This window comes from Haliotis rubra, unplaced genomic scaffold, assembly GCF_003918875.1.
Source record: "Haliotis rubra isolate DU_JTF1 unplaced genomic scaffold, ASM391887v1 Scf1232, whole genome shotgun sequence".
In the NCBI taxonomy this organism is placed as follows: domain Eukaryota; kingdom Metazoa; phylum Mollusca; class Gastropoda; order Lepetellida; family Haliotidae; genus Haliotis; species Haliotis rubra.
This window is the reverse complement of record NW_025765151.1, coordinates 80865-104736: the sequence shown is the minus strand read 5'-3', so window position 1 is coordinate 104736 and position 23872 is coordinate 80865. Positions and strand designations below refer to the sequence as shown.

The 23872-nt window shown below is 44.2% G+C and overlaps 1 protein-coding gene across 1 annotated transcript in view; it reads right to left on the bottom strand.

Moving 5' to 3' along the window:
- LOC124266147 (kinesin-like protein KIN-7O) overlaps positions 1-23872 on the bottom strand; it is a 58240-nt gene that overhangs the window by 25461 nt on the left and 8907 nt on the right. Inside the window, 8 exon segments of the mRNA XM_046700956.1 lie at positions 1674-1950; positions 7937-7994; positions 14267-14419; positions 15230-15349; positions 15706-15835; positions 16267-16397; positions 17294-17347; positions 18098-18165. Of these exon segments, the coding sequence (XP_046556912.1) occupies positions 1674-1950; positions 7937-7994; positions 14267-14419; positions 15230-15349; positions 15706-15835; positions 16267-16397; positions 17294-17347; positions 18098-18165 (991 nt within the window).

The following is a 23872-nucleotide window of genomic DNA, read 5'->3' as shown; positions in this document are numbered from 1 at the left end:
TGACTTCGCGAACGTCTGTGAGAGATATGAGATCTCGATCTACAGCGACTAGGTGTAGGAGCTGAATCCTTCAATGTTCTCGAACGTTGAGGGTTCGCCGATGTAGAATTGAGAGTAGGCATCTCATCTCTTCTATCCTCCAAGATGACAGAGTTGTCCGACTGTGGAGACCTTTGCAAAGGTGTACGTTTTATGAGGAGTAGGTTCACACAGGTCCGTAGGTTTGCGCACGGTGTCGGTCAATGAGAGGCTTTTCCTAGCCTTCGCGTCCTCCTGGAACCTACGCTCCTTCATGGCCATCGTCTGGTTGGTGAATTGTTTCATAATTCGCCTGGGTCAAAGTTCTGCATAGGTTGAAGCTGCTGTGGTGTAGACGAAGCGTTTGCGAACGCTTATGAGTTCTGTGCCTCAACTTCACTCCGAGAAGTAAGAGGTAGTTCTTCAAACAGCTGTCCTGCTGTGACCGTTGTAGGGGACGATCTCGTAGTTGTAGAGGTCGATTGAGTCGCTGATCTCATAGATACTTCGGGTAGAAGTAATGGGGGTTCATCAAAGACGTCTAATTCGTGTGGAGGTAATATCTCTTCGTTGAAGGATTTCTGCTGTGTTGATGTACTAGCACGCGTAGATTTGCCCTCCGATCTGGTAACAGATGCTTTCGTCTGCGTTGTAGAAGAGGATGACGTCTTTTTCTTAGCCTGAGACGGAGTCGACTGCGATGTAGACAATCTCTTCTATGCCCCATTACCAGCAGACTGCCACTGTAACGCACTAAACATAGCACCAGTATTATGAACATCAGAAGTAGAAAGCAACATACGGTTTGAAGGCTGATCTCCAGTTTTATCAACCGTGACTTGAGATGACTTTCTCACCCGATCCATGGCACGTCTATAGATATACGACAAATGTTGATTAAATTGAAGATTTGATAAATCAACACAATAAGTACAGCGCAAGCTGGAAGAACATGGTTTTATGCACGAAGGCACTGGGGGTGATGATCAGCCACGGATAACCTGTGCCTGCAAACACTGCAAGATTTCATGAAATGTAAACAAAGTTACATGACGATGAAAACACAACTCAAATGTAAATAATTTCTTCAAAATGTTTACAAATACTACATAGTAGTTATAGTCAAATCCATATACATCGTAATTTTGAAGAATAGGACCTAAATATAAAAGGATAAAATGCCGTATATATGGGACTCCAGGGAGAGAGTGACAAGTAAGGCAGGTCACCTGACTGTTTTGCGCGGGAAAGGGCAAAAGGGAGGTAACTCGTGGGTGAGTGTATTTATATGTCCGCTTCGGGAACTTCAAGGGATTCAAGTGTTCCACTACCATTCGAAAGGGAAAGGGAGATAAGCAAAAGATCATGAGTCAGGGTAAGCAAAAATAAATGCTTTTTGATGGCTGCATATTTACATACACTTAAATGGTGTCTGCATTGATCATAGTAAATCTATGTTCAACGTAGGTGATGGGCCTCTTATAAGACCACCACCTTTCAGTGAACAGTCACGATTTTCCATATAATGCAGCAGGTAGTTCATCTCAAGGCTGGTCACATTTTCGGACATTGTAAAATTGGTGAATAGAAAGATTTCCGTCAAAGCTCATTTGACAAACCCAAAGCTAAATGATTGGCAGATATGAAAGACTTACAGATCTTCTATTTCCTTTTTGTGTGTTTGATCCTCTGACCTCCTTCCTGATCTCCTTGAGTTTGTGATAAAAGATTTTTTATTTGTGGTGTCCAGAGATATGAAGAGGGAGTCGTCTGCCGTGAGGTCATCAGGAGGAAGTTGCAAGAATGATGGCTCTTCTTCCTCCAGGGCAGGGAAACTGAAATGTCGACTGGAGAGAGGCTTGCCTACCTGGGGCAAGTCACTTTGAGGTAGCAGCAGGGGCTCACTTGATGGGAGCTTGAAGTTATGAAATGCTGCCAACAATAATATAAAAAATTGATTATTATTCGAAATAGATTTCACTGAGTGTGAAATTCAAACTAGCAGAGAAAATTATAAGCAAATTCTTGATGTACAAATGGGGACTACATAAGAATAAATTCTGCAAATTAACAGATAGTAAATGCCATAAAGAAGTCATGTTTTGCTGAAAACATTACCTACATATGAAGTAAAATAAAACATTCAGGAATTAATAATGTAATTTTCTGAGTAAAATTGATATTTTATACTTATCCTGACTCATGTATTATTGCTTGTCTCCTTCCTTTCCCGAACGTTAGTGGAACACTTGTATCTCCTTTTTGAAGCTCCCTTAAAAAAAGCAGACGTAAAATCACTACTCACCACGAGTTGTCTCCCTCTGGTTTTGACGGGAAAACGGCGCCACCCATCTTCCCACGCTTCACTCTCTCCTTCTCCCTAGTGGACGGTTGGGAGAGCACCTGTGTCTCCAACACGGCATTATATCCTTTGATAACTTAGTTATTTCCCTATAAGTTACCTTTATAAGGTTTCAGGGAGTATCCTTCTACAATATGGTTTGAAATTTATTCGGAATTTGACTGTTTATTCACGGTTTTACGTGATTGTTCAGTTTGTTTACATTTCATGAAAACCTGTTTTCGTTGTAGGTTTAGGTTATCTGCTGCAGACCCGCATTTATTGTGCCCCAGTTGCACAACAATATGTACTTCCAGCTCTCGCTGTAAATTATGTCAGCAATTAACACAATTGAATTTAATAATTATTATTTCTCTGTACTAAGGCGTGCTAAGGATAAATCCAGACGACTTTTGCAAGTCATGGCTAAACCGTCTGAGTCCCTAAAGAGCTGTCTATCGTTGTCAGACGACATACTTCCATCCAGTGACCTGCCGGAGGTGTCCTCGGAAGATGGGCGTGGGATGATGTCCGCCATTACATCCAAGAAAAGGTCTTCTACGTCGGACAACTCCTCAACCCATATGAAGAAAAAGAGGCCATCTTCAACGCAGAAGAAGTCTTACAACCCTAAGACTTCAACCAGTTCTGACGGAGAGTTAAATGCATGAGATTACAAGGATCTTTTTCGGCTGAAATCGTCCTGATGGAAGAGAGAGGCCTTTATGATGAGCCGCTGTTGATCATCCCAGAGATACAGCATAAGAAAAGGAAGCAGGCCTCAGCAACGGTAACGTCAGCAGCCATCTCTACGCAGTCCGAGTTACCTTCTACACTGACAGCAGAGATCCATGAGGCACAGCGATCCCTGGACCATATCGCTACCATCTCAGATACGACATCTCTACAGTCGTCGCAGACATTCAACCCCGGGGCCTTTATGCAGCAATTCTCTCAACAAATGATGGAGATGATGGAGAAGCGCTTGGCACAAGAAAGAACCTCGCATGATGGACAGCCAGGCGGCTTTCATGCTGAAGTCATCAACCTCAGAGAGGATCCAGTGTGGCCAGTGTGGCCGATGATATTCCAAATGGCAGGACTTTCCATTGGTAGTGTCGTCCGTCTAGTAGGAATCTGAGGTACTTCCTTGATTCCGGATGTATAGGAATATGCAGATATGCGTCCTGTAGATCTATGCTGGCCATGTGGTCTAACGGACGGACGAGATGTAGTAGTTGAGGCAGATGAATCATGCTGAACTTTGCTGGTTTGCGTAGATAATCTCTTTTGAATGTCCTCATGTTGTAAATAAGTCGGAACTTTTCTTTGGAGTTTTTCTTTGGTACGAGGAAAACTGGGGAGTAGAATCCTGGTGAGATCTGGTCCTGGTCTATCACCTCTATAGCGTCCTTGTAGTCTCTCTGTCCGATGGGTTGCAAAGTTGAACCTCTGTGGTGCCTTTGTTAATGGAGGGGCTGCTTGTAGTTGTATATGATATCCGTCTCTAAGGGTGTTGGATACAAATGGATCTTGAAGAATTCCCCAGTTCTCCCAGTAGTGTTGTAGACGTCCACCCACTTGGGAAGGTTGAACAGGAACGGCTGGGGGTGGAAGACTCCAGTCGTTCCGAACCCGTCCTTCATTGTCTATAGCCTCTGGCACCTCTGGGTGCCCTGCCTCGTCCGGATCGTCCTCTACAGTTGCCAGATGGGCGTCGAAAAGAATCCTTTCCTCCTTTGGAGTTCCCCATTTTCTATTCTCTTGCTTTCTGGATGCCTGCAAACTTAGATTTGCCAGAGTAGCGTTGGGACGTCTGTCTTGTGACACTGGCTAGTGTATCAATGGACTTGATCATCAAGACTTCCCTAGATTCCTTAGTGACTTCCTTGGCAACCTCGTCAATCTCCCCTGCGAAGATGGATGTTGTAGACCATGGAGCTCTGTACAGCATCTTAGCGAAGCGTTCACTCCAGTTACATGACGACAATAGTCCTTGTCTTCTAGCGAGCGTCAATGCCGCTGATATGGATAATAAATGCTCCGACATGAATTGGTGGTCCTTTTTCTGCGTTAGTAGGGCAGAATAAATCATCCGGTCTTCCTCTGCAGTAGAGTTCCTAAACTTGGCGATGAGCGTCTCATTAACTGCCCTGGATCTGTTAAGTCCGAAGAACATCCTTCTGGTAATAGTGTCTATCTGTGCCAGCTTTTTGTCATCAATCTTGTAAGATTTGGTCCGGGAGTCGTTGATGATTTTATAGTTCTCGTCCAGTTCTTGTGCCTTCACAAAGGGGTCCATGTTGTGTAGAGAGAACTTCTTTGCGTTGAACTGTGGGATATTAGGAGACTGGAACTTAGTTGCCTTTCTAAAGGCTACATCCAAATCCTCTGGTACTTCCGAGATCGGATCAATTGGAGGTAGAGTGATCGTGTCCACATCATCGTCCTTCATTAGGTACGTAAATGCTTCATTCTCTTCCTTAGAGGGTGACGCTAGGTCCAGTCCATTAGCCATCCAATATTTTAACACTGAGTCAGAAAATATGATACTGCCATCGTCCTCTGTATCATGTCCACTGGTATAAGATCGTTGACCATCCTTTGTTGGGGATCTGCGTGGCGATCTATGTGGCGATCTATGTGGCGATCTACGTGGGTATGAGTGTGTTGAACTACGTCTAGTTCTAAGAGGCGATCTGTATGGCGACCTGCGTGTAGGTGAGCGTCTTCTAGGCCGGGATTGCCTTCCTGGCAATGTATTCCTAAGTGGTGAATCCTGTGACGACCTGCGAGATGTTGTTGACACCCTTGAAGATAATTCGGATGACCTTCGCGCAGGTGAGAGGTTTTGTTGAGGGTCTGAGTCGAGACGTCTCTCTAAACCTTCTAGGTGGTGTAGGTTTCTTTCTCTGTGAAGTGGGTAGCCTGCGGGAAGGTTCTTCATTAGCCTCATCATCTGATGACGATCTATTTGGTTCTGAAGAACCGTCCTGCGCGCAGGTTTGCTGTCGTCATGTAGCGTAGATCTGCTCTTGGTCCTAGAGCTAGATTCTCTGGTAGGCCTCTCAGATGTATCATCAGTGTGGGGTCCTTCGTGTAGCACTGGATCCTCTCTGAGGTTGATGACTTGAGCATGAGAGCCGCCTGGCTGTCCATCATGCGAGGATCTTTCTTGTGCAAAGCGCTTCTCCATCTCCATCATTTGTTGAGAGAATTGCTGCATAAAGGCCCCCGGGGTTGAATGTCTGCGACGACTGTAGAGATGTCGTATCTGAGATGGTAGCGATATGGTCCAGGGATCGCTGTGCCTCATGGATCTCTGCTGTCAGTGTAGAAGGTAACTCGGACTGCGTAGAGATGGCTGCTGACATTACCGTTGCTGAGGCCTGCTTCCTTTTCTTATGCTGTATCTCTGGGATGATCAACAGCGGCTCATCATAAAGGCCTCTCTCTTCCATCAGGACGATTTCAGCCGAAAAGGTCCTTGTAATCTGCGACGAACTCCCCGTAGAACTGGTTGAAGTCTTAGGGTTGTAAGACTTCTTCTGCGTTGAAGATGGCCTCTTTTTCTTCATATGGGTTGAGGAGTTGTCCGACGTAGAAGACCTTTTCTTGGATGTAATGGCAGACATCATCCCACGCCCATCTTCCGAGGACACCTCCGGCAGGACACTGGATGGAAGTATGTCGTCTGACAACGATAGACAGCTCTTTAGGGACTCAGACGGTTTAGCCATGACTTGCAAAAGTCGTCTGGATTTATCCTTAGCACGCCTAAGTACAGAGAAATAATAATTATTAACTTCAATTTGTGTTAATTGCTGACATAATTTACAGCGAGAGCTGGAAGTACATATTGTTGTGCAACTGGGGCACAATAAATGCGGGTCTGCAGCAGATAACCTAAACCTACAACGAAAACAGGTTTCATGAAATGTAAACAAAACTAAACAATCAAGGCCGAATGAGATCGAGCCGACCGGGCGATCCACCCCGAGATTCTCGCCCGCTCGAGGTGGGTGAGGAACTCCTGCCGGAGACCTCCAACCACTCACTTAACGGTAAGGACTTCATCGAGTCGTAAAAACCGTGAATAAACAGTCAAATTACTTAATAAATTTCAAACCATATTGTAGAAGGATACTCCCTGAAACCTTATAAAGGTAACTTATAGGGAAATAACTAAGTTATCAAAGGATATAGTGCCGTGTTGGAGACACAGGTGCTCTCCCAACCGTCCAACTAGGCGGAAGAAGGAGAGTGAAGCGTGGGAAGATGGGTGGCGCCGTTTTCCCGCCAAAACCAGAGGGAGACAACTCGTGGTGAGTAGTGATTTTACGTCTGCTTTTTTTAAGGGAGCTTCAAAAAGGAGATACAAGTGTTTCACCAACGTTCGGGAAAGGAAGGAGACAAGCAATAATACATGAGTCAGGATAAGGAAAAATAATGCACTTTATAACAAACAAACATGCATACACGCATGCACACACACAAAGTAAAGGCATGTCCTTGGCTTTAAGATTATAATTGTTAATTTCCATGTGCATATGCTACTGGGATCATATGGTACCAGGTCATGTTCTACCCTTAATGCAAAGGCAGAGTTGCAACACCATGTTGCAGTAGCAGCATATCAAATGCTGTACTGCCCTGGTCAGCTGTTTCTCCAGAACTCTCGCCAACAGAACGTGTCTTGAATGAAATGTAAGGATGCCCATGACTGGACAAGAAGCATCCAGTAACACAAGCTCAGTTTGGCTAATTCTTTTGCTGACATTTGCAACAACATGCGCATATTGTTTTCAATTATCTGGTGTGTTCAATGTGCCGCCACTGCCTTGTCTGAATTATCACAGCTGATTCTGTGATGTTCACTAAGGTGTTAAACCCTCACCATTTCATAGCGATGATGTCTCCTGATACCAGATATGGGTTGTGTTATTTTAAATAAAATAATACCAACACCACTTCATACAAAAGTACAGTTACATTTTGCAATCCGGCTGCAACTAATAATTCTAATTCAAATTTGAACACGGGTTCTGACTGGTCAATGCTATAAATTTCTGACTGTATAATAGCCGCAAATTTAACGTTATATCGGCTCTGCTTACGGGTCACCGATATAACTAAATTTTTGTAACATAATCACCGGTATACGTCCCAATTCGTCAGACACAGTACAGTTATCCCCTAAGCATCACATCACAAAATAAGACTGAATTTGCTGGTTGTTTGGAAGGTGTTGCATGTTTAGTGAATGGATAGTCTGATACCTAGCTGATACCCGACTTACACTGACTGACAGAGTTTGGTTTTACGCCGCTTTTAGCAATAATCCAGCAACATCACGGCGGGGGGACACCAGAAATGGGCTTCACACATTGTGCCCATGTGGGGATTCGAACCCGGGTTTTCGGCGTGACGAGCCAACGCTTTAACCATAAGGCTACCCCACCGCCCCGTCTGACTTACAGTTAGTGTTGTACACTAAACCCTCTACACATGGTACAAGGAGACATGTGGAGTGACATGGCAAAGTGTGTGCAGCCATACAGGGAGACAAAATAGTACCTGAACTGCTCATCTTCAGCTTTTTACCACACCATGTTTCTCTTCGCAGTTTCTTTGACTGAAAATAAGGTGTTATTTGGTAAAGAATATTGACAATTGATGCAAACATTATTTTATATTCAGGGCTTTACATGACGCATGATTCCAGCGTTTTTGACGCAACAATTTTCTAAAAGACTCTCAAAATATTATCATACGATTCAAGCTTGACACAAGTTTTAAGAGTGACCCTCAGAATTCAGTTCAGTAAAATCGATTAGATAAGCAAACAATGATAGTTTTCGTTTTACTGCAAACAGTGTTGAAAACGCTTGTGTTATTAACAGAAAGTAGGGGACCTCTGAGTGGCTAAAAATAGAGTCATGCTGCAATGCGGTAAAGATACCAGCCAATAGGATATCCATAAAAAAATAGCTTGCAATTTATGTCAGGTATATTGATCAGAGGCCCAGATAAGCTGCGTATCTGGGTAAAATACGCATAGACAATTTCCAATTACGCATTGAAAAAAAAAGAAGTTGAGTACCAATTACGCATTTAAAATGTTAGATACGCAAAAAAATTAAAACAAATGCGTACAGAATATATTTATAAAAATCGCTTTCGTAATGAAAAAGACATCGATTGCTATCAAGTTGTATTGTTAGTATCAGACTATTGTTGTACTGTCAGTATAGGATGAGTGATTTTTTATGAAATCATTTCCATTATATTTAAATTGGTTTTGATTATGTATGACATGAGGCAGAACATACCTGCTTAGTAAACTTACTCACTGACGTAATACTTAGGTGAGTAAAATGACTGAAATACGCACATATTTGAAAGCAGTGGGTAACAGAAAATGAAACACCCAACCAACATTCATAATACACACTCCAAAAATGTAATTTTCTGAATAAAATTGATATTTTATACTTATCCTGACTCATGCTTATTGCATGTCTTCTTCCTCTTGCGAACGTTAGTGGAACACTTGTATCTTCTATTGAAGCTCCCTTCAATAAAAACAGACGTAAAATCACTACTCACCATGAGTTATCTGTCTGGCCGTTTTGGCGGGAAAAGTGGCGCCACCGCTCCCACATGCTTCACTCTCTCCGAATTATGAGCCCGACACTTTAATTTGCAGGGAAATCCAAAGTGTCTAGTGGGGAGGTTGGGAGGGCTTACCTCATGAGTCAGGATAAGTATAAAATATCAATTTTATTCAGAAAATTACATATTTTTCCTTATCCTGACTCATGCTTATTGCTTGTAGAATCCGTCGAATTTGGTGGTGGGTCAAGCTACTTCTGGATTTCATGTAGTGATTTACGTCTTATATACCCCCCCTATGGGAACTTCTTGTTGGCACTTCTATTTTACTGCTAGTCTCTGCTGCTGCTGTAACCCTGTACTTCCTGGCTTCTGTTAACATTTTATATGGATTTTGCGACTCCATCTCTTGATGCAAGCATCAAGTGGAGAAGCGACCCTTTCCTGTACGAGTATCCTTACAAGTACTGGGTCATATCACTTATGCTAGTCTGTCCTTAGACATGCATATAGACTCTAAAGCTGAACTCTTCTGAGTGTAGGCTTTTGCAAGTCATGTGATAAAAGGGCGAGACTTCGTCTCAGCGCCTTTGAGGGACTGTCAACTGTTGTGCAACAACCAGCGAGCCGAAATGGTGAATGCCGGAGACGTCCTCGGTGGCGATGTCCCTCAGGTAATGGTTGGCAAACACCATGTCTGATTTCCAGAAACAGCCCTCCATTATCGTCCTGATAGAGCAATTCCCATGTAGAGCGAGTTTGTCGTAAGTGACAAAGGTATTCCGCCACTTGAGGGTGTGTCGCCTTTATGGCTGTAAAGCCGATCCTCGCAGCATATGTCTCGAAACTTCGCCACTTGTCGTCGTACAAGGTGCGTGTAGACTTGCGTAGAGCTAGTGTGACTGCTTTCGCTGCCCTGGCGGAATATCCTCTCTTGTTCAAGCACGCCTTGATACGGTCCACACGTTAGCCGGAACACCTCTGGGTTGCCTGCTTTGTGTGAGGATGTACTAGTAGATTCGTCCACTCTGGTAGTTGCAGTTGAGGTTGTCCTAATTCTTGTATGAGAATGGGGAACCATATTCTCGCTGGCCAGTAAGGCGCGACCAAAATCAGTTGTAGGTCCTTCGTCTGGCTGATTTTCTGCAACACCCTCGGTATTAGAGCTGGTGGTGGAAACGCGTAAGCGTTTAGTCCTTCCCAGGAGATGCTTAGAGCGTCCGTTGCCCATGCTCGTGGATCTGGTATTGGTGAGACGAATGTTATCAGTTGATTGTTGAATCTTGTGGTGAAGAGGTCTATTAGTGGTGCTCCCATCTCTTGTATGATCTGCTTGAAGATCTCTGGATGTAGCATCCATTCTGTTGGGGATGGCTGCGTTGGACGGGATAGTGCGTCTGCTATCACATTCTTGGCTCCTGGAATGTGGCATGCTCTTATGTGGATGTTCAGGTTGTCTGTTATGCTGAACAGTTGAAAGCAGAGGTCCAGGAGGTTCGCCGACCTTGTTGATCCTTGCCTGTTTATGTAGAACGCCACTGTGGAGTTGTCCGTATGCACCATCAGATGAGCATTCTCCAGAATGTTTGTCCAGTGGAGTATGGCATTTAGTACTGCTTTCATTTCCAGCATGTTGATGTGCAGATCTTTCTCCTCTTTGGTCCATGTCCCAGCTGACACTTCGTCGTCGAGATGTGCTCCCCAACCTTGGAGCGATGCGTCCACGTAGAGATGCGTCTTGCACTCCGGCTCTGCTAAACAGGTGCCTCCGCAAACATTCGATCTCTGGGTCCACCATAGTAGATATGGGCGTAGTGCGTCCGGGACTCCGAAGGGTTCCGGGTCGTCCAGATGAGCATTGACGAAGACCTGTAGTGGGCGTAGTTGTAGTCTCCCTCTGGCTGTCATGTCTTGCGCTGACGTGAGGAGACCCAACAGACTCTGCCATTGTCGTAGTGGCCACATAGAGAGTAGAGCTGGCGAGATCGTCTGTTGTATCTTGAGCCATCAGTCCTCTGGTACCACTATGCGGTTCTGTGTTGTGATGAACCGGATTCCTAGGAACTGCAAGTCCTGTGTAGGTTCTAGGTCCGACTTGAGGAGATTCACTAGCCACCCCAGTTGTGTAAGCAGTCTGATGGTGAAGTCCAGTTGTAGTCTGAGATGCTTGGGATCTTGATGTACTTGAATCCCGTCATCTAGGTAGAATGCACTGCGTAGACCTCGATGATGTACAGGAATATGCAGGTAGGCGTCCTGTAGATCTATGCTGGCCATGTAGTCCATCGGACGGACGAGGTGTAGGAGTTGTGGTAGATGTATCATGCTGAACTTTGGTGGTCTGCGTAGATAATCTCTGTTGAAGGCCCTCATGTTGTAGATGAGTCGGAACTTTTCTTTGGAGTTTTTCTTTGGCACTTGGAAAACTGGGGAGTAGAATCCTGGTGAGAGCTGGTCCTGGTCCACCACTTCTATGGCTTCCTTCTCTAGTAGAGATGCAACCGCTTCTCGTAGCCTCTCTGTCCGATGGGTCGTGAAGTTGAACTTCTCAGGTTCGTCTGTCCACGGCGGAGCTGCTTGTAGTTGTATGCGATATCCGTCTCTTAGGATGCTGGATACAAATGGATCTTGAAGAATTCCCCAGTTCTCCCAGTAGTTTTGTAGACGTCCACCCACTTGTGAAGGTTGTACAGGAACGGCTGGGGGTGGAAGACTCCAGTCGTTCCGAACCCCTCCTTCATCGTCTCGGATCATTGGCGCCTCTGGGTGCCCTGCCTCGTCCGGGTCGTCCTCTATAGTTGCCGGCTGGGCGAAAAGAGTCCTTCCCTCCTCTGAAGGTGCTCATTTTCTTGTCTCTTGCCTTCTGGATGCCTGCAAACTTCGACTTGCCTGAGTAACGCTGGGACGTCTGCCTGATGACACTGGCTAGTGTATCGATGGACTTTATCATGAGGACTTCTCTGGAGTCTTTGGTAACTTCTTTGGCGACGTCGTCAATCTCCCCTGCGAAGATGGATGATGTCGACCATGGGGCTCTGTACAGCGACTTTCGTGGCGTTAAGCTCCAGTTGCAGGATGCCAGTAGTCCTTGTTGTCTCGCCAATGTCAACGCTGCTGAGATGGATGATAGATGGTCCGTCATAAACTTCTGGTCCTTCTTCTGCATGAGTAGAGCAGAGTAGATCATCCGGTCCTCCTCTGCGGTAGAGTCCCTGAACTTGGCGATGAGCGTCTCATTCACTGCCCTGGATCTGTTCAGGCCGAAGAACATCCTTCTGGACATCGTCTCTATCTGCGCCAGCTTTTTGTCGTGAATCTTATAAGACTTGGTCCGGGCGTCGTTGATGACCTTGTAGTTATCATCGATATCTTGTGCCTTCATGAAGGGGTCCATATTGTGTAGAGAGAACTTCTTAGCGTTGAACTGTGGAATATTCGGCGCCTGGGATTTCGTTGCCTTTCTGAAGGCTGCGTCCAAGTTCTCTGGAACTTCCGAGATGGGATCAATTGGCGGTAGAGTGATCGTGTCGACATCATTGTCCTTCATCAGGTACGTGAGTGCTGCATTCTCTTCCTTAGAGGGTGAAACTAACTTCAGTCCGTTGGCCATCCAATATCTTATCTCTGCGTCCGAGAAGATAATACCGCCATCGTCCTCTGTTTCAGGGGCGCTGATCTGGGATCGTTGATCATCCTCCGCTGGGGATCTGTGTGGAGACCTTCGTGGAGACCTGCGTGGCGATCTGCGTGGAGATGAGCCTGTAGAGCTGCGTCTGTAGGGCGATCTGCGTGGAGACCTGCGTGGAGACGAGCGTCTCTTGGGTCGTGAATGCCTCGGCGAATCCCTTGACGATTTGTGAGATGTTGATGACGTCCTTGAGGCTGTCTCCGAAGACCTTCACGAAGGCCTTCGTGAAGGCTGTTCATCTGAGTCGTCAATGGAAGGCCTCTCCGATGTGTCGTCGGCGGTGGGTCCTTTGTGCAGGTCCGGGTCCTCTCTGTGGGTGGTGTCCAGGGCTGGTTGTCAATCTCTTTCCTGCGCGAAGCGCCTCTCCATCATCTCCATTATCTGCTGCGAGAACTGCTGCATGAAGGCCCCGGGGTTGAATGTCTGTGGTGATAGATGAGCTGCCCTCTCTGCGTTGGTAGCGATATGGTCCAGGGATCGCTCATCTGCCGTCAGTGTAGATACCTCGGACTGCGTAGATAACTCCGCTGATGTTACCGTTGCTGAGGCCTGCTTCTTCTTGGGGCGATGTATCTCCGGGATGATGAGCGACGGCTCATCATAGAGTCCTCTTTCCTCCATCTGCTCGCCATCTTAGGGGTGCCGTGGCCGTCTCTGCGTAGAGGTGGATGGCTTCTTCTTCTTCTTTGTCTGCGATGAAGGGATGTCCGAAGTGGCAGCCCTCTTCTTCGAAGTGGCGGACAACGTCCCACGCCCATCCTCCAAGGACATCTCCGGCGGATCACTGGAAGGAAGAGGGTCGATCTGACAGCAGTTGACATCGTGAGGGACTCAGCCGGCTTATCCATGACTTGAAAAAGTCAGCCTGGATTTGTCTTTAGCACGCCTAAGTACAGAGAAAATATATTTATTAAATTCAATATTGGTTAAATGCTGACAAAGGTTGCAGCGAGAGCTGGAAGTACATGGTGTTGTGCAGCTAGGGCACAATAAATGCGGTTCTGCAGCAGAGAACCTAAACCTACAACAAAAACAGGTTTTCATGAAATGTAAACAACTGAACAAACACGGACACAACCGTGAATAAACAGTGAAAAATACGAATAAATTTCAAACCATATTGTTGAAGGATACTGCCTAAACCCCTATAAAGGTAATGTATAGGGTAATAACTAATAAATAAAAGGATATAGTGCCGTATAGAAGACACAGGCGCTCTCCCAACTGTCTACTAGCTCGAAGAAGGAGAGAGTGAAGAAGGTGGGAGCGGTGGTGCCACTTTTCCCGCCAAAACGGCCAGACAGATAACTCATGGTGAGTAGTGATTTTACGTCTGTTTTTATTGAAGGGAGCTTCAATAGAAGATACAAGTGTTCCACTAACGTTCGCAAGAGGAAGGAGACAAGCAATAAGCAAGAGTCAGGATAAGGAATAATAAATACAGTGGGTACAGTACCCACATGAGCTAAATCTTATCTGGGGGTCTGTTGATAGTGAACTCTCTGGGTGAACCTGATGGTATAATACCTTGACCTAACTATAAGATCGACTTATATACAGTCATATACAGTAGGCAACAATCTGTTACAAGTCATCGGCATCACCTTTGTTTCTCTTGTATCATCATTTGTTCCTGACACACAGATCATCTGGCGGAGCTTGTTGATGAGCTCATCTTGATGGTGCTGCATTTCTTCCTTTTCTTGTAATTTCTTCTGCAGGTCCACTTTCTCCAGCTGAATTTCTTGCATTCCCAACTGAAACATTTCAAGGTATATGCACGACCATCTAAAACACTACTGGGTGTGTCTCGCGCACACATGCATGCACATCCATCAGAAACATTTCAAGGTATATGCACGACCATCTGAAACACAACTGGGTGTGTCTGTGCGCACACATGCATGTCCGTCAGAAACATTTCAAGGTATATGCACAATATATGGAGCTCGGCATTAATGGGTACAACAAGGACTGGTCGGCTCGGAGTCAGTATAATGTATCTGAGTGGGGTATTCATGCTTCACTGTGGCTTGGTATCTCAGTGGGCTAGCACTATAAAACCAGCTTAAGTCTATGCAAGTACAAGCAGCCGCACATACACATACACACGCATGCACGTCGTCATATGAGCGAAATATTCTCAAGCATGACGTTAAACTCAATTTCACCTCACCTCCCTAAACTAAAACTAAAACTAAAACAGCAGTTCCAAAATCGTTTGTGTTCAATTGTGAGAAAATGTGATCGATTGCTTGGTCGTTTGGTCACTTCGACCAATCTTCGATTATTTCAATTAATCGGAACACCACTAGTACGCACACATGCATGTCCATCAGAAACATTTCAAGGTATATGCATGACCATCTGAAACACTAATGGGTGTGTCTGTGCGCACACATGCACGTCCATCAGAAACATTTCAAGGTAGATGCATGACCATGTGAAACATTTTTGGGTGTGTCCATACGCACACATGCACGTCCATTGGAAAAGTTTCAATATATACATGTATATGCATGACCATGCGAAACACTGAATTCTGGTGATAAATGTTCATGAAATACCTTATCAACCACCCTCTGTAATTTCTTAATCTCATCAGCATACTTCTTGAGAAGGGCACTATCAGATAGCACTTCATTCAGCCTCGGCTTGTTTTTTATTGTCTTGGCTCGAGAAGCAAACTGTAACATGAATAATATCATATGACCTAGCATATCATTATATTTATCAGACAGCAATTTCCTCCTTCACTGTGATCATATACTACAGAATCCAAAACTCTTCTACATCCAGGACTTCATAGTTAGGATAAGAAATCTCTTTGGAAATACACAGCTCCAGTTTACATACAAGGGCTGCAACTACTTTGCACCACACAAAGTTAGAACCACAGTAACCATGGTAACATTCTCAATACTTTCAAAAAGTGTTCGGCATTGAAACTTACCTACTGATAACAGTAAGATATATTATAGGGGCAGTTCATTTTACGATGCCATACCACAAACACAAAGTACAAAATAATAAGGTTGCTTACCCTCAGTGTGGAATGACTCTCGTCCATTGATGTTGGCGCTATCGTACAGATGATCAGAGTGTTTGAGTTTCCTCCAAGAGCATTTTGTAAGATACGAGTCAGTTTGGAATCACGATATCCAATATAGGAACTGATAGAATGTAAATGAAAAGGGATATCATTAAGGGGATATTTTCATGTGTCATGGTATATTAGCAACACTCCTTAGCCAGGTCCTGATGGCATCTGTAATTTATGCAATGTACGTAATGTACTAGGTTAATATTTAGCATATGACGCAACATTAATGATTCTTTTGGATGATTAACCATTTAGTCATTTAGTACTATTCATTATACACTGGCAAATGTGAGTGACTTTAGTTTTACGCCGCACTCAGCAATATTCCAGCTATATGGCGCTAGCAAATGTGGATTATTACAGAAATGTATTAACTATTTCTGCATAAATGACTGTTTATCACTCAGCTTGCTGATGACACACATACCTGTCTCCCTCACTCAACTTGCCGATTACACACATACCTGTCTCCCTCACTCAGCTTGCCGATTACACACATACCTGTCTCCCTCACTCAGCTTGCTGATGACTTGGCTGAGAGTGAATAAACTGCGGTTGATTGCACATCCCTCTTTGAATCTCTCACCAGAGTTGTCTGCTGCCTTCTCAGAACCAGCCAAGTCAACAAAGTTCTGAACAGAGACAATCATACAGTACAATAAAGCATGTTGTGTTGAAAGTAAGGAACATAGTCAGTCAAGTCCCATATAAACAAATATCGACTCAATGCGATGAATAAAAGAAAGAAAAGAAAGAAAAATTGCAATACACCATAAGATTTTTTGATATCAACAATATTATCTGGGGCACTGGCTGTAATTATGGTAAAATCTGCCACTTATTTGATGCCAGAATTGAGCAAAATATCTTCCTTCTTAATAAGAATAGTTACTCACAACATACCTTATGAATACTAAAATCTACAGAAATTTAAGGACACAAAAGTATCATAGCCGCAAAAGATGTTCTAAAAACTTTGGCATATATTCCAAACATTGTCCTTGTCACATTAAACCAGGCTGTATCCAACATGTTGAAGGTGGTAATCAATTCAAGCTTCGCCCCCAAAAGGTTTGCTGTCAGTATTGTTTCTATGGTTAAGTCCTTTTTCTTGTGAAATGCATGACATATTTTGGTATCCATTCTCCCAAAAGATCCCTATGAAATTTAACACATGGTAACTCGTCAAATTACTAGTTTTTGCCACATTCTTTACGGTACTATATCTTCTTTAACTATTGGATGAACAGAAATAACTATGTAGTGAGTGAGTGAGTTTAGTTTTACGCCGCACTCAGCAATATTCCAGCTATATGGTGGCAGTCTGTAAATAATCGAGTCTGGACCAGAGAATCCAGTGATCAACAGCATGAGCATCAATTTACGCAATTGGGAAATAATGACGTGCCAACCAAGTCAGCGAGCCTGACCACCTGATCCCTTTAGTCGCCTCTTACGACAAGGATGGGTTACTGAAGATCAATTCTAACCCAGACCTTCACGGGCAATAACTATGTAAATAACACACCAAGTGTGACACCATGACAGCATCAACGTCTCCCTTCAGCCGACTCTCTATGATCTGGTTAAAAAACAAATAAAATATATTAGTTAAGGCTCACTCCTAACCAATGGTAACTGTGATTTGGTGCATTAACATATACAGAAATGTTGACTGACTGAGTTTGGTTTTACGCCGCTTTTAGCAATATTCCAGCAACATCACGGCGGGGGACACCAGAAATGGGCTTCACACATTGTGCCCATGTGGGGATTCGAACCCGGGTTTTTGGCGTGACGAGCCAACGCTTTAACCATTAGGCTACCCCACCGCCCCGTCTGACTTAGAGTTAGTGTTGTATACTAAACCCTCTACACATGGTACAAGGAGGTTGTATAGGTTGTATACTCCCCAGGGAGTTGAGATTGATAATACGATGGGCCGTTGAGATTGACATCCAATGACCAGCGCTTTGAGCATGCACTAGTTGCCTGGATATGTGCGCTATATAAATATCCTATAATAATAATAATAATAAAGAAAGGTGACAGTTAAAAGAGTGAGTGAGTTTAGTTTTACGTCACACTCAGCAATACTCCAGCTATATGGCGTCAGTCTGAAAATAACTGAGCCTGGACCAGACAATCCAATGATCAACAACATGAGCATTGATCTACGCAATTGGGATATGATAACATGTGTCAACCAAATCAGCAAGCCTGGCAACCCGATCACGTTAGTCTCCTTTTATGACAAGCATGGGTTACTGAAGATCAATTCTAACCCAGATCTTCATGGGTCAACAGTTGAAAGAACAATGATAATACTTACTATTCTCAGGATAACGTGTGAACGTGAACTGCGATCATTAGCTTTTGTCTCAGCAAACTTCCTTCTTGCTACAAAAGAAATTCTATTTGAAACTTTGTAATATCTCATGACATCAACTCAACCTTAAGCTTAACACACAGTCTGCAGGTTCAGACTGTCAAAGAATTAAAGAAGTCACTGGCTCACTTCAGAGCCTCATTGTACACAGATTAGTGATGACCACTCTAGACACAGATCTGTGATGTGATGACTATACTATGCACAGATCTGCGAAGACCGCTCTATACCCAGATTAGTGATGACCACTCTATACACAGATCTGCGATGTGATGACTACACTATGCACAGATCTGCGAAGACCGCTCTATACCCAGATTAGTGATGACAGCTCTATACCCAGATCTGCCAGGACTGCTCATACCCAGGTAAGTGATGACCGCTCTATACACAGATCTGTAATGACTGCTCTATACCCAGATTAGTGATGACCGCACTATGCACAGATCTGTAATGGCCGATCTATGCAGAGATCTGTAATGACCATTCTATGCACAGACCGCTCTATGCAGAGATCTGTAATAACAACTCTGTGCACAGGTCTATAATGGCCTATCTGTTCAAAGATCTGTAATGACCGCTCTATGCACAGATCTGTAATGACCGCTCTATGCACAGATCTGTAATGACCATCTATGCACAGATCTGTAATGACCAATCTATGCACAGATCTGTAATGACCGCTCTATGCACAGATCTGTAATGACCAATCTATGCACAGATCTGTAATGACCAATCTATGCACAGACCGCTCTATGCACAGATCTGTAATGACCACTCTATGCACAGATCTGTAATGACCAATCTATGCACAGACCGCTCTATGCACAGATCTGTAATGACCGCTCTATGCACAGATCTGTAATGACCGCTCTATGCACAGATCTGTAATGATCGCTCTATACACAGATCTGTAATGACTACTCTATATACAGATCTGTAATGACCGCTCTATACAGTTCTGTAATGACTACTATGCACAGTCCGCTCTATGCACAGATCTGTAATGACCGATCTATGCACAGATCTGTAATGACCAATCTATGCACAGACCGCTCTATGCACAGATCTGTAATGACCACTCTATGCACAGATCTGTAATGACCAATCTATGCACAGACCGCTCTATGCACAGATCTGTAATGACCGCTCTATGCACAGATCTGTAATGACCGCTCTATGCACAGATCTGTAATGATCGCTCTATACACAGATCTGTAATGACTACTCTATATACAGATCTGTAATGACCGCTCTATACACAGTTCTGTAATGACCACTATGCACAGACCGCTCTATGCACAGATCTGTAATAACCACTCTGTGCACAGGTCTATAATGGCCTATCTGTTCACAGGTCTGTAATGACCGCTCTATGCACAGATCTGTAATGGCCGATCTATGCAGAGGTCTGTAATGACCGCTCTATGCACAGACCGCTCTATGCACAGATCTGTAATAACCACTCTGTGCACAGGTCTATAATGGCCTATCTGTTCACAGGTCTGTAATGACCGCTCTATGCACAGATCTGTAATGGCCGATCTATGCACAGATCTGTAATGACCATTCTATGCACAGACCTCTCTATGCACAGATCTGTAATGACCGCTCTATGCACAGATCTGTAATGACCAATCTATGCACAGACCGCTCTATACACAGATCTGTAATGACCGCTCTATGCACAGATCTGTAATGACCAATCTATGCACAGACCGCTCTATGCACAGATCTGTAATGACCACTCTATGCACAGATCTGTAATGACCAATCTATGCACAGACCGCTCTATGCACAGATCTGTAATGACCGCTCTATGCACAGATCTGTAATGACCGCTCTATGCACAGATCTGTAATGACCGCTCTATGCACAGATCTGTAATGATCGCTCTATACACAGATCTGTAATGACTACTCTATATACAGATCAGTAATGACCGCTCTATACACAGTTCTGTAATGACCACTATGCAGAGACCGCTCTATGCACAGATCTGTAATAACCACTCTGTGCACAGGTCTATAATGGCCTATCTGTTCACAGGTCTGTAATGACCGCTCTATGCACAGATCTGTAATGGCCGCTCTATGCACAGATCTGTAATGACCAATCTATACACAGTTCTGTAATGACCACTATGCACAGATCTGTAATGACCGCTCTGTGCACAGATCTGTAATGACCGCTCTATGCACAGATCCAGAATGACCATTCTATGCACAGATCTGTAATGACCACTCTATGCACAGATCTGTAATGATCGCTCTATACACAGATCTGTAATGACTGTACTCATTCTATATACAGATCTGTAATGACCGCTCTCTGTGCACAGTTCTGTAATGACTACTATGCACAGATCCGGCTCTATGCACAGATCTGTAATGACCGATCTATGCACAGATCTGTAATGACCAATCTATGCACAGACCGGCTCTATGCACAGATCTGTAATGACCACTCTATGCACAGATCTGTAATGACCAATCTATGCACAGATCAGACATGATGCCTATGCACAGATCTGTAATGACCGCTCTATGCACAGATCTGTAATGACCGCTCTATGCACAGATCTGTAATGACCGCTCTATGCACAGATCTGTAATGATCAATCTATGCACAGATCTGTAATGACTACTCTATATACAGATCTGTAATGACTACTCTATACACAGATCTGTAATGACCACTATGCACAGACCTGCTCTATGCACAGATCTGTAATAACCACTCTGTGCACAGGTCTATAATGACCTATCTATTCACAGACCGCTGTAATGACCGCTCTATGCACAGATCTGTAATGGCCAGATCTATGCACAGATCTGTAATGACCATCTATGCACAGACTGTAATGCTCTATGCACAGATCTGTAATGACCACTCTATGCACAGATCTGTAATGACCAATCTATGCACAGACCGCTCTATGCACAGATCTGTAATGACCATGCACAGATCTGTATGCACCAGATCTGTATGCACAGACCCGGCTCTATGCACAGATCTGTAATGACCACTCTATGCACAGATCTGTAATGACCAATCTATGCACACCATCTGTATGCACAGATCTGTAATGACCAGCTCTATGCACAGATCTGTAATGATCACTCTATGCACAGATCTGTAATGATGGCCTATCTGTTCACAGATCTGTAATGACCGCTCTGCACAGATCTGTAATGACCGCTCTATGCACAGTTCTGTAATGACCACTATGCACAGACCGCTCTATGCACAGATCTGTAATAACCACTCTGTGCACAGGTCTATAATGGCCTATCTGTTCACAGGTCTGTAATGACCTTCTATGCACAGATCTGTAATGACCGATCTATGCACAGATCTGTAATGACCATTCTATGCACAGACCTCTAATGCACAGATCTGTAATGACCGCTCTATGCACAGATCTGTAATGACCAATCTATGCACAGACCGCTCTATGCACAGATCTGTAATGACCACTCTATGCACAGATCTGTAATGACCATGCACAGATCTATGCACAGACCGCTCTATGCACAGATCTGTAATGACCGATCTATGCACAGATCTGTAATGACCGCTCTATGCACAGATCTGTAATGACCGCTCTATGCACAGATCTGTAATGATGACTCTATACACAGATCTGTAATACAGATCTATATACAGATCAGTAATGACCACTCTATACACAGTTCTGTAATGACCACTATGCACAGACCGCTCTATGCACAGATCTGTAATAACCACTCTGTGCACAGGTCTATAATGGCCTATCTGTTCACAGGTCTGTAATGACCGCTCTATGCACAGATCTGTAATGGCCGATCTATGCACAGATCTGTAATGACCAATCTATACACAGTTCTGTAATGACCGCTCTATGCACAGATCTGTAATGCCCGCTCTGTGCTCAGATCTGTAATGACCGCTCTATGCACAGATCCGTAATGACCGCTCTATGCACAGATCTGTAATGACCACTCTATGCACAGATATGTAATGACCGCTCTATGCACAGATCTGTAATGACCGCTCTATGCAGAGATCTGTAATGACCGCTCTATGCACAGATCTGTAATAACCACTCTGTGCACAGGTCTATAATGGCCTATCTGTTCACAGGTCTGTAATGACCTCTATGCACAGATCTGTAATGGCCGATCTATGCAGAGATCTGTAATGACCGCTCTATGCACAGACCGCTCTATGCACAGATCTGTAATGACCACTCTATGCACAGATCTGTAATGACCAATCTATGCACAGACCGCTCTATGCAGAGATCTGTAATGACCGCTCTATGCACAGATCTGTAATAACCACTCTGTGCACAGGTCTATAATGGCCTATCTGTTCACAGGTCTGTAATGACCGCTCTATGCACAGATCTGTAATGGCCGATCTATGCAGAGATCTGTAATGACCAATCTATGCACAGACCGCTCTATGCACAGATCTGTAATGACCGCTCTATGCACAGATCTGTAATGACCAATCTATGCACAGACCGCTCTATGCAGAGATCTGTAATGACCGCTCTATGCACAGATCTGTAATAACCACTCTGTGCACAGGTCTATAATGGCCTATCTGTTCACAGGTCTGTAATGACCGCTCTATGCACAGATCTGTAATGGCCGATCAATGCAGAGATCTGTAATGACCGCTCTATGCACAGACCGCTCTATGTACAGATCTGTAATGACCGCTCTACGTACAGATCTGTAATGACCACTCTGTGCACAGGTCTCTAATGGCCTATCTGTTCAGAAATCTGTAATGACCGCTCTATGCACAGATCTGTAATGATCGCTCTATACACAGATCTGTAATAACCTCTCTGTTCACAGGTCTGTAATGACCGCTCTATGCACAGATCTGTAATGACCGCTCTATGCACAGATCTGTAATAACCGCTCTGTGCACAGATCTGTAATGACCTCTCTATGCACAGATCTGTAATGACCGCTCTATGCACAGATCTGTAATGACCACTCTATGCACAGATATGTAATGACCAATCTATGCACAGATCTGTAATGACCGCTCTATGCACAGATCTGTAATGACCGCTCTATGCACAGATCTGTAATCACCGCTCTTTGCACAGATCTGTAATGACCACTCTATTCACAGATCTGTAATGACCGCTCTATGCAGAGATCTGTAATGACCGCTCTATGCACAGACCGCTCTATGCACAGATCTGTAATGACCGCTCTATGCAAAGGCCGCTCTATACATAGATCTCTAATGACCACTATGCACAGGTCTGTAATGACCGCTCTATGCACAGATCTGTACTGACTGCTCTATGCACAGATCTGTAATGACCGCTCTATACACAGATCTGTAATGACCGCTCTATGCACAGATCTGTAATGACCGCTATGCACAGATATGCACCAGATCTGTAATGATTCGCTCTATGCACAGATCTGTAATGACCGCTCTATGCACAGATCTGTAATGACCGCTCTATACACAGATCTGTAATGACCGCTCTATGCACAGATCTGTAATGACCGCTCTATGCACAGATCGTAATCTATGCACAGATCTGTAATGACCGCTCTATGCACAGGTCTGTAATGACCGCTCTATGCACATGTCTGTAATGACCACTCTATGCACAGGTCTGTAATGACCGCTCTATGCACAGATCTGTAATGACCGCTCTATGCACAGGTCTGTAATGACCGCTCTATGCACAGG